The 14,981-nt window shown below is 36.1% G+C and overlaps 1 protein-coding gene across 2 annotated transcripts; it reads right to left on the bottom strand.

The window, feature by feature from the left end:
- Positions 1-84: 84 nt before the first annotated feature.
- Positions 85-14,280, bottom strand: LOC112050435 (autophagy-related protein 13 homolog). Of its 2 annotated transcripts, none has more exons than XM_024088709.2 (7): positions 13,787-14,280; positions 12,240-12,591; positions 10,876-11,062; positions 10,522-10,687; positions 7,642-7,773; positions 6,693-6,943; positions 85-4,962 (listed from the first exon to the last, which is right to left on the bottom strand). In XM_024088709.2, exons 1-6 carry the CDS (start codon positions 13,961-13,963, stop codon positions 6,725-6,727), a joined length of 1,233 nt encoding a protein of 410 aa, XP_023944477.1. In that variant the 5' UTR covers positions 13,964-14,280; the 3' UTR covers positions 85-4,962; positions 6,693-6,724. The 2 variants fall into 2 exon arrangements, with proteins under 2 accessions (XP_023944477.1, XP_023944475.1); XM_024088707.2 differs by having other exon boundaries at positions 6,697-6,943; positions 13,787-14,279.
- Positions 14,281-14,981: the final 701 nt, after the last annotated feature.

Below are 14,981 nucleotides of genomic sequence, written 5' to 3'. Positions count from 1 at the left end.
CTCTATGGTTTCCAATAATATTGCGCAGTCCCGCAAATAATATAAAACTTTTGGAGCTGTCGTATGTAAAATAAAACACGTATAGCCTGTATATATATTTATATCCAAAACAAATAGCATACGATGTCAACCGCCATATTTTAATACAAAGGCCAATAAATACAATATTTCAAAAACAATTCCTAATGTTATGTATATATTAAGGCAATCGCACTTTGCAGCACGCACCCCATGATTTTTTTTTGTTGCAATCTGACAAAAACCAAAAACCTCCTTGTAGGTTCCTATCCAAATATAGATGATTTTGGTTTTTGCGTTGAATATAGAATACTAATTAGTAGTTAGTATAAAATTGTACGATGTTAGGATACGTTCCAAGCATTTATTCTCAGTGGTCCCTGCACGTGGTCTCTGAAAGGGACCATATTGTAATCGGAATAATTTAATCGTATTGTTTAAATAGTTTAATTTTAATCATGCGTAATAAGTATTTTTTAAGTATTCCTTACAATAAAAAAGATAAGATGATATAATCTAATAACCCATCTTAGTTTCTTAATCATAATTATGGAATCGCAAAATGGTCGCATTTAGTTTGTTCGCGAATGCATGAATTGCCAATGAGGGCATTTGATACTCACCTCTCATTTGATATTACATTCTAGGTAGTAATACTTTGAATGTAATATCAAATTATCGGATGTCACAGCGCGTTGCTGATATTAATCACGTATAGGTAAACCGTTTATATAATGTGCTTAAACATTTATGTACTTAAGAGGCCTTTAAATGCAAAATGAGGCGTGCGATAATGTGCGATCACCCGTAAGCTACGATCGTCCCTGTTAATAATGTTAACAACTATTTATTAAATAATGGTACAGTAAAATAATAATATGTGTTTATTTGAAATAATGTGATTTTGCACACTACGATGACTCAATAAGAAGGCTGTTTTGACGTGTGTATATAAATTGTGAACGTAACGCTGCTACAAGTGACTCTAATTAATGATACGAGAAGATATTATTTTAAAATACTGTTGTGTTTATAGGTCAATAACGGCCATCTTATATCGCAAATATATATATTTTAAAATACATGCGGTAGTACCTAGGCCGCACCAACACCTTAGCGGTCTAAAGTCAACCTCACTCAAAAAACGAGGTTCAGACGACTAGTACAGTGCGGAGGTCAGACGGCAGTCGCTCCGCACATATATGTATTTGTACAACCACCACATCAACAATGGAGAGAACAACAAGAAATGGTACGTTCATGGTTAGGGCGTCGCTACAAAACGACGCGCGGTCGTCGCTACGGGCTACCGGGGAAGGTATGTGCGCGGTCTAAGACGTTAGTATCAAAAACCCACTTTGCCACCTGGAACATTGGCTCTCTCACAGAACGCTAACGTGAATTGAAACGTCGACTTGAGAGCCAACAAACTTAAGAAATCAGGCAAAGTGGGCCATAATATGACGGAAAGCGGACCCCATATAGTGGGACCACGCTAGAAAGAAGAAAAAATTCAGCAGTAGTACCAACTTTTCTAAGCAATTGTTATTATTATAATAATATCGGTATATAAATATAATATACTAAATAATAAACATTTTGAATTAACTATAAGTTACGCCCTCTAGTCTTTTATGTATCTATCAAAGCGCAAGTCCCTGCTTTTTAAATAGCCTCATAATGTAAATAGTACAAACAGTTATAAACAGTGTCAATGTAACTTGACTCCCGGATTAAGAAACCCAGAAACGGTCAAAATATTTAATCTCATATTATACAATAGACGTTCATAACACCGTTAAAATTCACCACCATCTTTTAATCATCTTTTTTAAAATTTCCATGCAAACGAGGGGAGGTCAAAAAGTTCGTGCAATGACCCAGGAAGGAGATTTAAACCAAACCAACTATTTTTCATTTTCAATATATTCTTCCTAAATTCTAATACAGTTTTCAGATTCAGTTAGGAAGGCTTAGGCTTTCATTTTTTTTTAAGAATATTTGCCATATTTTTTTTACAATATGACCAATATTCCCATTCCCCTCCAACTAATCGGAAAACCTACCCTCACCAACCCCTCCACTGCGCGAACTTTTTGACCTCCCCTCGTATATTATTTAAGTTAGTGTAAGTAATTGTAAATAAACCTAATAAATAAATAAATTGATTAAAATAAGAGATGATGAAAATAAGTTTACCAGATTATGACAACTACTCAAAGTAAGCAGTTAGTAGAATAACATTGAACGTAATAAATAGTACATAACAAATTCATTTTGATTTGCATTAGACTTGGTCATCTAATCCAATTTAATATATGATTTGTTTTATTAACAGTGATTAAGTACAATAGAGGTCATTATTTAAAAAACTAAATTTTTAAAAATGTTATGCATTTCCTAAAATAATGATTTCTAAATATCATCAAAAATTGCGAAACCGATTAAATGGTGAGTCGTATCGTAGTGTATGCCCAAGCCGATGCCACGGTTGGTGAGCACGGTGCATGGGAACTATAGTCAGGCTGATCATTTCTACTCAGTCCGGCTTTGATATCTAAATTTACATGCATATAATAAGTAATATTTATAACCGAATTTAAGTTTTAGTTTCTTTAAATATAATTATAAAAAAAAATAAAGAAAATAAACATTTTTTCATCAGTCGGTCTATTTGCTCAGTAACCTGAATATTTCAGGGTAACCTCCGAAACTTCTACAACAAGTAATGTTGCCAATGTACTCGTAACGTTACACAAAAACAGAATAACTTCGTAACAACTTCATTGTAATCGGAGACATAGAGAAACGAACTTCCGCGCAAAGTATATAGGACGCGGACAACGTCTATATAATAAATATATTTAGTAAAAAATTACATATAACCTTAATAAATAGCGCGTGATTAAAAACTTTCTACGCCTAAATATTTCGTTTATCATTACAGATAACAGTTGCATAATATAAGTACTATACTATATAATAATCATATATAACAATTTTATTGGCTTTATCAGTATTTTATTTCTTTACACAACATAATATTAGCGCAAACCAGGCGCATAACAAGATTACTTAAACTTGAGGCGTCAACACATTCACTTCATTCTGTGGTGTATATGAATGAACGAAGTGTAGCGTCACATCTTCATAGGCTCTATTACAACGGGCATTATTTGAATATGTTGATGTGCCAAGTAAAACTAATCTAGTCGTAGAAAGGCAAACATCTACCATGGCATCATCAAATAGGTTTTCCGCACGCGCACAATAATATTGTCAGTAAAGTGGAGTAAAGTTGCATGATTTTCGAACCATGTCGTTAGTGTTATCGCGGCAATAATATGTCTTATTATCGCAGTATTTACTCATTTGTCTGATATAAAGCATACGCAAACTTCGTCATTTTATTCTAAGGATGTAGATGTGATGTTGACTTCAACATTAAATACATAATAATTACATTTCAGATAAATTATATTGACAATGTAATTGCGCGCGTGCGGTTAACCAGCGTAAGGCGAAAAGGTTTAACACTGACCGTGCATATGGCAGTGGCTACTAATTTAGTAGCCCGATATAGGATTCCTTTAGAGTACTTATAAAAATATTAAGAGCCCAGTGTGCAGTCAGTCCAAGGACTATACACAAAAATGTATCGTACTAATATGTCACTGTCAAACTCTATTATCAGGTGTACAAGAAAATTCTGTAAGAAACTTATATTTATTTTATCTGACTTTATTAAACTTTCAACTGGCGTCTAACTTTCGATAAAATATGCTATTCTTGTTGAATTTTGCAAGTTACTGATTGAAAATAATAGTTTCAATATTATTGGCCATATGTAGGGAATGGTTGCCTAAAGTCGTTCTAAGTTGTATACACGGCAATGTGATGGTATTATATGGAATTCGTTTAGTCTTTTAACGGCATAGTTGTGAACTAACTAGTAGGAGCTTGTGAAGTAAAACAAATCTGATACGAGAGATGGCGCTATTAACTGCTACTATTTTTGAAGTTCCTCTTTTATGTATTGTTTTATTTTGAAAAAAGTTTTACTTGTCGTATAGTCTAGAGCACATTCTTAAAGGCAACCTTGCCCTACATATTTTTAATGACTATTATAATATAACATGTGTGCGATTTCCCGATGACGATATGTGATAATTAGTTTGACAGTACCTAATGGCCTTTAGGTGCCCCTCGTCAGATGTACGACGGTCTTAATTCTTTGTGACAATTCATTTAACTAATAATAATCATTATATATACAATATAAAAAGCACACTAAACTTTTAATATTGGCACACATAAATTAAATATAATCTCAATTTTATATTATTTAAATAATAATTTAAAGTACAGTACAGTAGGTACATGCATATTTTATTTACAAATGCTATTTAAAAACTCGGGTGTGAACTCTTTTCGAATGTTCATTTACTTTAACTGGCATCTCATCATCTTCACACAGGTGGAAGATGGAACGCAAGATCTGACTTTCAGTGGGCTTAACATACGCACCACAATACCTCGTAAAGATAAATCGACCAATAGCGGCAAACCGGACTTACAGCTTATTCTTTTGTTGTATTGGGATGATGAAGAGATGCTACTTCTCCGCAAATCTTCTATTTTTCGACCGCAATTGGTCGACTTATCTACACGATATTTATCGTAGCGCGGCAGATGTTTTCAGTGTAACGTCATCCTTTCATAAACACTTCACTGCACTATATGTGAACATGTTGGAAATGCCAGGTAAAAATGTTTCACACACACAGACACTAAAATAAAGTTCGTTCGTCAAACATCTACGAAATGCTATTTTTGTGTACATAAGAAACGTAATCGACGTGGTTTCGTTGCGGCGGCGGCGTGCGTATGAACAAAACAAGAACCTTTGACTCTTCTTGCGCTACCGGTAACAGCCGAATACATCTAAACAAAAAGAGTAAAGCTACTGTTACACATGCTCTTTTCAAGCACGAAAACATGCTACTATTGAGCAGTTGCTATTCATTAGCATGTGTAACGCAACATTGCTAATGATGAGCATGCTTATTTCGAGCTTGCTCAAGAATCAACAGTCGTGCGATTTATGAGCATGCTACTTGCTGCGCGGGTGGAAGGGGGCGTGCTTTTAGCGCGTCTGAACAGGTTTGCTTATTGAGTATGCTAGTCGATCAGCATTGCTATTCTGTATTCTCTTCAGCTACCTCTCTCCCTGTCTAACACGATACTTATTCTTATTAGCAATGTTGCAATACACATGCTAATAAGTAGCAACTGATCAATAGTAGCATGCTTTCGTGCTTGAAATGAGCATGTATAACAATAGCTTAAGTAAAGCGCGATCTAAAAGAGCCACGGCGAATTTCAACAAAGGTATGTATGACAAATATGTAGAAAATAAATATTTTTTACATATTTGTCCTGTTTCCACTCCTTTTTTTTGTTTTTCTTTCTTCTAAAAAATATTCAAACGCGGAGTTGGGAAGTTGGTGGTGTTATCCCCGTGCTTCGGAGAGCACGTGAAACTATAGTCCCGGTCACTATTATTAACGACTGATATTGATCGGCAGTGAATTTATCATTATCACCCTTTTTATTTTTTAACTAGCAGACCCGGTCAAGCTTCGCTTTGATGTATGCACTTCTTCCCTACCCCTACCCTACCCTACTCCTACCCCTACTCTTCCCTTACCCTACCCTACTCCTACCCCTACTCTACCCCTAGCCAACCCCTACCCTTCCTCTACCCTAACCCTAATCTACCTCTACCCTACCCTTACCCTACCCCTTCCCTAAACAAACTCTTCGTAATAACCATCGTCGTACTTCAACGAATTTTCTAAAAAAAGAATTAGCCAAATCGGTTCAGCAGTTCTTGAGGTTTGCGCTTAGCAACACATTTAGCCATTTATTTTTATATATTATAGACTAGCGGACGCCCGCGACTTCGTTCGCGTGAAGCTCGATGTAGAATTTCAACTATCCCTACCCTACCTCTACCTTACCTAGGGGTAAGACTGGGTAAGACTTAAGCTACCCCTAAACTACCCCTATCTTACTCCTACCCTACCCCTACCCTATTCCTACCCTACCCCTACCCCTTATTTTTTTATTTTTTTTCTGTTTTTTTTTGTGGTTAATAAAATATTAGTTATGCAGTTTGGTTCCTATAAGTAATAATATAATTTCGTTAATACCATGAAGTTATGGGAAATACTCAAAAGCACCCTGTATAGGCGATCGCGTGGCTACAAACATGCTTGACAACTACCTATGGATGCTGACCTCTGCGATGCCTGGCAATTCTACGGTAAAAAGGTGAAGAGGGAACTAGATCGAAAGTTCCTGGGCGCGCTCTGCGAAATAAATCCTGTAGAACACCGACGGGCAGGCAACTTTTCGTCGATGCTCCAATGATTGCAATTTTGCATTAGTTAACGCCTCATTACCGATGAGCCTTCTAGCACGGTGATCCACCGAGTCCAGAGCAGCAAGCTGGTATTTGCCTGATGTATCCCATAAATGAGAGCAGTACACCATGCACTAACGAACCTGAGCTTGGTATAAAGTAAGAAGCGTTTCCAGCGTGACCCGCCAATCCGCATTGGAGCAGCTTGGTGGTGCTGACAATGACGGTGACCCCGAAAAGTTAGTACCTACTTCACTGGTACCGAGCAACGGCGCAGTGTCAGCGGTCGTCGGGCTCGCCGTCCCCGCACAGCGCCGCCACGAGGCTGTCGAACTCCGGCACGGCCTCCTCGCACGAGCGCAGCTGCGCCGCCATCGCCGCGCGGTCCACGGGCGCGCTGGCCCACGCCTCGCCGCCGCTCGCCGAGCGCGCCTGCATGCACTCGCGGTAGAAGTTTGCCAACTCGGCGATGGGGCTGCCCTCCGCAAACGGGAATTCCTTTAGGAAAACAACATTTCTGAATACCAATCGCCAATATATGCCATCAATTGTTTATAATGTAAAAATGCATCATGAATATTGTCCTAAGCGCGAATCTCTTTTTTTATTGGATAGGGTATATTTCTAAATTGGTACCATGTATATTAGAAAATAAAAAAGGGGATGATCGATTGTTAATTTTTGATTTTCAGTTGAATTTACTCGAATTCTTGATACCGTTTATGCACAGTGCCTATATCACCATAATCGGGTAATATTTAGAAGTTGCGCAACGCCAATGCAGTTTTCTCATACACCTAGTATGTCTTCAGTGTAAGATAATTTAGAAAAGTTATTTTTTTAAAGTAAATGTTACTAATGTTTGTTACGAACTCGGGTTCGAGGATGTGGAATTAGGCATCTGGTGACTCGTGTGAGACTTTATTCCACTTCTTAATCGGAGGAGGAGCTGGCGAAGAAGAGCCAGATCTTGACCTCCGCTTGGTGTCAGAAAAACGATTCACAACCAGCGCTAAGGGGCGAGCGTACTTTTCAGGCCGTTCGGAGAAATCTATTTTTGGAGCAATACCAAGTGACAAAGAAGTGAAACAAAAGTGATCAAGAAGTGACCTAAGTGTGGATTAAAGTCTCATAAGAGTCACTAGGTACCTCAATTCAAATCCTCGAACCCAGCATGTAATATACCCAGGACTCACCATAAGGCTGGTGTATTTGCTGGCGTCGTTGGGTTTGGGCACATCGATGGCTAGGCTGGATGCAGTGGAGTAGCACGCCTGCTCACTAGTGCTCGCCTCGTTTGGGTCGTCCAGTGATAATAGCTTCATTTTCTGAAAACGTAAATATTACATATGTAGGCGTTATTTATTTCGAGTTGCCAGTAACACGTCCGAGAAGCCGCGATTTGCAAAGAGTGGCCAGGAACTCAGTTGACAGTTGGAGTTTCTGCCCTCACAACTCTGAGCTCTAGTCAGTGGCGTGCACAAGGTTTTTACTAGGGTATGCTCTATACAGGTTCGTAAGGAATCCTCAGGGTTTTCATTGTGTTTATGCATCTATCAAGAGCACGCCACTGGATCTAGTATTCGAAAAATATCGACAGTGTTGAACAAAAATATTGGAACCTATTGTTGTGAAAACTATGTGCTTGGTTACAAAAAAAATAGTAATTCTATCAAGGATCATCCTTGATTGACCTGCCACATGACTCTCAATAAATTCAAAGGCTTAAACGCAAGCTTATAGAAAAGTCTTACTATATAGTGTTAATGATTGATTATATAAATGTTAAAAAATCTTGGAATCAAAACGAACTATAAATGACTGTGAGGTGCAAAACATTGTACGAGTAATATGTAAAAAAAACCATGGATGTTTGTTTGACTTTGACTTTATTGGACAAATTTGATAAAAATAGCCATCCTGTCCCGATATTTATATAAACATCTCGTTTACTAATTTCAACAGATATACTTATAGATATAAGATGCAGTCACTCAGCGGGTAATTCAGCAAGCAGTGCTCGGAGTATTGAAAATCAGATGTGCGGAGATCTTTACAAAGTGACATAGCTCAATGAGTCGCAAAGCAGAACTAGCAAAGGGCGTGGCTCGGAATTCGAATGGATGTATATAAGTACATATTAAATAATTCTGATTTATTCATAGCTTATTAACAAACATGGGTTATTTTTAAAATAAATTTGCATTTAGATACTGATAAACATTTAAAAAATTTTAGATTCTTCAAGTCATGATTCAAAAACGGTACGACAATTGTGTTTTTTTAGTATTAATATTAGGTTGTTTCTAATCTAAAAACACCAAAAACAACCTCTACTAATTGCAGTCACTCAGCGGGCCATTCAGCAAGCAGTGCTCGGAGTATCGAAATCAGATGTGCGGAGATCTTTACAAAGTGACATAGCTCAAAGAGTCGCAAAGCAAAACTAGCAAAGGGCGTGGCTCGGAATTCGAATGGCTGTATCTAAGATAGGCATATTGACAACATCATATTTACATATTAAATAACTCTTTATTTATTCATAGCTTATTAACTAGCACAGGCCATTTTTTTAAATAAATTTGCATTTGGTCTTAGGACAGAAAAACATTTAGAAATTTTTAGATTCTTTAAGTCATAATTCAAAAACGGTACGACATTTGGGTTTTTTTTTATTTTTAATATTAGGTTGTGACTAATCTAAAAACACCAAAAACAACCACTACTAATCTCAACAGATATAAGATGCAGTCACTCAGTGGGCGATTTAGCAAGCTGTGCTCGGAGTATCAAAATCAAATGTCACAAATCTTTACAAAGTGACATAGCTCAATGAATCGCAAAGCAGAACTAGCAAAGGACGTGGCTCGGAATTCGAATGGATGTATCTAAGTACATATTATTAAATAACTCTAATTTATTCATAAAATATTCAGTTATTAAATAATTGTATTAATGTAAAATAATACGAGTACAATAAACTAAAATAAGAATAAGGATATTAAACCATTTTGTCTCAATTCAATCCTATAGTAATAAACAACTACAAAGATTCTCTGTGTGTATGAGGTCTGCCTATCCGCATTGGGCCAGCAAGGTGGAGTATTGGTCTAACCCCTCTCATTCTGAGAGGAGGCTCAAGCTCAGCAGTGAGCCAAATATGAGTTGATATCGACAATTAATATGTTTTACAATTAATTTACAATTTCCATATATTTTTAGTTATCTAAATTGAATGATACGCAAGCAAACCGTTAGCACTTTGCTTATTCACCTAACTAACATGGTAAGTTGCGCTAGCTACATTTCAAATAGTTGTAGACAGAACAGAGCAAATGACATGAAGCTTTAAACTGAATTATAATAGTCGATTAAGAAACAGTTGCACAATAGAGACATGAGTATTTAAATAGCAAGTTACGTACTGTTTCATACTCTACATCTACTTCATCGAATCTCATGCAGCCTATTATGCAACAGTTTCATAATCTACTATAATAACTCTTTAACATAATAATTATTCGCCAACAAACATTTTGATGATTTTTATAACAAAGCATTACTGAGCAATGAATATCTAAATATATAAGAGTATATTTTCAACTTTGTTTTATATATTGTACTGGCCCGTTCCCTTAGTTATACCGTGACAAAATATAGCCTGTAGCACTCGGGGATAGTAAAGCTTTTTTTATTCTTTACAAGTTAGCCCTTGCCTACCATCTCTCCTGATGGTAAGTGATGATGCAATCTAAGATAGAAGCTAGAAGCAGGCTAACCTGTTAGGAGGATGAAAATCCACACCCCTTTCTGTTTCTACACGACATCGTACTGGTACGCTAAATCGCTTGGCGGTACGTCTTTACCTGTGGTACCGGCAAAGACGGTCTTTGTGGTACCGGTACGGTCGAAGCCTCTCACCAGCCAGACCTGAACCGATTAAGAAAACCAATCGGCTCAGCCGGGGATTGAACCCAGGACCTCCGTCTTGTAAATCCACCGCGCATACCACTGCGCCACGGAGAAATGATGATGATGATGATGATAATGCAGAGAATAAATCATTGTATACAAACTTTTTCCATCTTGTCCTTCTCGGCTAGGAGCCACGCCATGGGGGGCTCGGGCGGGATCTGCTGACTCAGCGCGTCATGGAGCTCTTGGATCTTAATGGTGTCTACAAACGCTCCGGCTGTCAATGGCTTTGACAAATCCAGTTCCCTCTTTTCATTCAGATTTCTCCTGCAAATGATTTCAAACAATGTTGTTACTATGTCATTATCATAAACAACAATTTATATGGAATAGGGTAGTTGACTTATATCAAATTTAATATAAACAATATTAATCTATAAACTTATTTACTTATGTTAAAAATATTAAAATATACACTATATTTACATATGTCAAAAATATTAAAATGTGCATACCTTGGACTTTCTTTGGGGAAATGATCACTTTTTATCATGATGTTACCACTGGTCTGCAACACATTCTTCTCCATAGGCTTGTGATCTTCTGGCAGAATATTCATTTTCGTACGATATGCCACTTCTATCTGTATATTCCCTATTGGGGTATGGACTTCGCTGACTTTTATACTTTTGTGATTCTCTCCTGAAATTCATTAAAAATGATAAATTAATATGAGCTAGAGTTGGTAGGTAGTTTTGGCTGGTGGGATGCTTCGGCCGTGGCTAGTTACCACTCTACCGACAAAGACGTACCGCCAAGTGATTTAGCTTTCCAGCATGATGCCGTGTAAAAACCGATAGGGGTGTGGTTTTTCATCCTCCTCCTAAAAACAAGTTAGCCCGCTTCCATCTTAGATTACATCATCACTTACCATTAGGTGAGATTGTAGTGAAGGGCTAACTTGTAAAGGATAAAAAAATGTAGTATTAACTTGGTAAAATCTTCAACCAATCCCATGACCTCTAGAGCTATGGAGGCATATTATAAGGATAGTGGAAAAAATCATTCTCATTGATAAAATTGCTTATGTTATTTTGATAAAATCTGTTATAATATTTCTGTATGTATGGAAAGTGTCAATTTATAAGTTTAGATAGGAAGTCAAGATGTATCTATATATTATATATAGCATGACTAATTAAATATCTAAGGAACAGACAGCACTTGGGTTTGACTTAATTACAAGAAGTCCCTAGTAAAGCTACCCAAGAAGACATTAGTTTGCCTATCCTACCTATTGAATGGTATATATTCAGAGAATACCATTCAATAGGTAGAGATATATTTTCCGAGAATATAGAATGTGTCCCAAATACTGATGGTTCACAAAGCGGGGAAACCACTGCATAATTTCAAATTTTATAGGCCCACAAGCTTATTACCAACCTTGTCAAAATTATTCTTTATCGTTATTAGCGAAAACTCATCTGGAATGAACCCTAATTCCAAATGAGAATAGCCTGATTCCTCCTCACCAATTTAGCTTCACATAGCATCACCCCACAATAGAACAAGTCCATTGAGTGTGCCATAAGATTTGAAAATCCCTAGCACATAGTGAATATTGTGCTTCAGCTTTCTAGAACATCCAACTGGGATTCAATAAGGTCTGGCACAGAGGCCTCCGCATGACAATAACTCACTTGCTTGTAGTTCTACGATTGATCGCTGATTGGCCGTACAAGAAAAACAAAACTACTATACTGATCCCTGACTAGATTCTGCACACTATAATTTAAATAATCTTATGCTGGAAAACCTCACAGCTACAGAGGAAATTATGCACAATTACACCAGACAGTTCTAAACAGGTACTCACCTAAAAAATTGAGCTCTGGTAGACCTCCATATATTTTATAAGATATCTGATATGATTCTCGATTTTGTAATCTTGAAAGTTTATATGCTGGGGTTATCCTTGATATGCTCAGAGTAGATTTCAACATGATGCTCATACGATAGTAAATATTTGAAATTGAAGCAATGCTTTCACAAGAGTTATTCTGTGTGAGCCTAACAGTCCACACTTCTAGAACCATCTCATCACCGTCATTTGTCCGAAGCACTATTTCAATACAAAGAACATTGCTAAGAGCTTCTAAAACTTCGCCATTTAAAACTCTCTTTGTATCAGTGTTTACTTCTGGCACATCAGGTATAGATAGATTGAACTGAAAAAAAAAACATTGCAAATATTATTGTGATGATTCAACATAATCCACATACTTAATGTCTAACTATCCACAAAACTTTTATGTATGTACCATAAACTTAAACCAATCTTAATGATATTGAGGAATTTGTTACTAGAATGCATTGTTTGATTGAACTATGTTTAACTAGCAAAACTTCATGGTTCAACTGGTGTTGTTCCCATTCCCATGGGAATACGGGGATAAGCTATAGACTATATATTGGTTCAGTAGTTTTTTGAGTTTATAGATTCATACATAAATTAGTGAAAATAATTTGAGCTTAAAATCGGTTGGTCAGTTGGTAGGTCAAACACAACCTGTCAGAAATGTAATCTCTTAGTTGTAGGATTTTAACTGCAATGTCATCAGATATTAAGGATGCATGCCTATGAAGTTAGTAGCAGGCTAACTTAGATGTAAAAATTTACTATACAACTTCCAAAGTGTCCTCCTCCTTTTTGAAAGTTGATTAGATTTTTTTAGGAAGTACAGCTTCATATTCTCGTCTATTTTTCATTTATCTAGTGGTTCGTCAATGTGACTTCAGATTATGAGGTCTTGGTTCAATTCCTGGCCAATTCTACAGCTTTTTATTCTTTGAAGAAATTTTCAGTAGAGATTTTTGGCCTATGCATTGTATGCAACAGAAAACATATTTACAGCCAGTTTCTTCATGTAAAGCTAAAGTAACAGTAAAAGTAGTAAGTAGTAAAGAAGACTTTATTTTTCCATGATTAAGACCTTTACTTTTGCTTTATCACGTTACTTTGACTGTTACTTACGATGAAGAAACTGGCCGTAAGTCATCAGTTCCAACATTATCTATTCTTCCTCTGATTCCTTAGGGTGTGGTTTCAAATCTGGTCCGCACATCCAACTAATTAAATATCTCGAGTCTCAATCGGTGAAGGAAAAACATCACAAGGAAACCTGCATACCAGAGAATTTTCTTAATTCTCTGCGTGTGTAAAGTCTGCCAATCTGCATTGAGCCAGCGTGGTTATACTATTGGCCTAACACCTCTCATTCTGAGAGGAGACTCAAGCTCAGCAGTGAGCCGAATATATGTTGATTATGATTATGATGACATATACTGGGGTGGTAACTAGCTAAATAAAAGTATATTTACTCATCTTTTTGGTATCACTACAAAACAACGAAAATTCCTTACCCACTGCAGAGTATGCGGTGACCCCGGCCGGCCCTCGTCGCTACCTTTAATAATATTATGTCCTATTTTTTTTCCTTGTCTACTTTGTACAACAATCTGTGCCACTTTCAAAGTCAAAATCTTCGTGAATTTATACAATTTCATCCTGTCCTGCATCTCTGTTGTCGAACAGGCCATCCTGACGCTTTACATTAACTTGAATATAAACTCTGAATAATTAATAGCATAGGAATTGGAAAAAAACAAAATTTTTAGGCCTCCAATGGTAGTCTATTGTGACAGATAACAATTAAAATTAAATCACACAACTACATTTTACTTTAGTTTCAGAATGTGATGTGGTTTTGAATTTGTCAACTTTTCTATTACTAATTCTAATTCGAATCACATGGAAATCTAAATAGGTCCACCAAAATATATAGATCTGGAATTTTATCTACAAAGAGTTACTACCACAGATAAATAAGAAAATTACTGCCACAGATTAATGAGATAATAATATAATATAGATACCACACTATGTCGAATAATGAATTCTGCGATCTCTTTTGAAGTTTCCAGTGATACCATTTTTTATTGAATCAAAAATAGTGATGTGACAAAGTGAACGAACATGATTCACTCAATATGTTCTGAACAAAATTAGTAAATAATTTTAATAAATAACAGTTACATCTGTTATTTATTAAGAAATTTCTCAGTCTATGGCTTAATAATAAACGTAAAACCTATTTTGAGTCACAGTGATGAAAATAAAATTATTCTAAGACCTTATTTAATTTGACTAATATCTGAGACAAATAAAATTAAATGAATGCTTTTAATTAATAGATCAGATTTTTCACGTTATGTTATTAATGACTAGCAACGCCTGAAACTGAAAGCAAAATTTAATATAAATCATATTAATGTTTTGAATTACATGGAATTAGGATTTATTTTAAATTTAATTTTTAAATCCTATTTGAAATTGTAATAACCCAATGTCATTTAATATGACATAAGTTTAAATTAGATATTTTAAAATGAAAGATAAAATGTAAAGAAATATTACAGCAGTTCCGATATCAACACAGTCCCTGCTCAGTATAAAACAGTATGCACCGTCGTTGATCTTCGGGGTTCCGATATTAGAGTCATAAATTTATCATTATTTTTTCCGTCTCTGCTTTTTCTACATCTTTATTTTCATCAT

This window comes from Bicyclus anynana, chromosome Z (assembly GCF_947172395.1).
Source record: "Bicyclus anynana chromosome Z, ilBicAnyn1.1, whole genome shotgun sequence".
Taxonomy (NCBI): Eukaryota; Metazoa; Arthropoda; class Insecta; order Lepidoptera; family Nymphalidae; genus Bicyclus; species Bicyclus anynana.
Note: the sequence above shows the minus strand (reverse complement) of the source record. Positions and strands in the feature narration are given on the sequence as shown.

Excerpts from the sequence above, each read along its gene's own strand:
- LOC112050435 (XM_024088709.2), bottom strand. The coding sequence starts at position 13,963 with ATGGCCTGTTCGACAACAGAGATGCAGGACAGGATGAAATTGTATAAA. Across the intron at positions 12,592-13,786 it reads CACCGCATACTCTGCAGTGG|TTCAATCTATCTATACCTGA; the intron begins GTAAGGAATTTT and ends TTTTTTTTTCAG. Across the intron at positions 7,774-10,521 it reads AGAAGGACAAGATGGAAAAA|AAAATGAAGCTATTATCACT; the intron begins GTTTGTATACAA and ends TTACGTTTTCAG.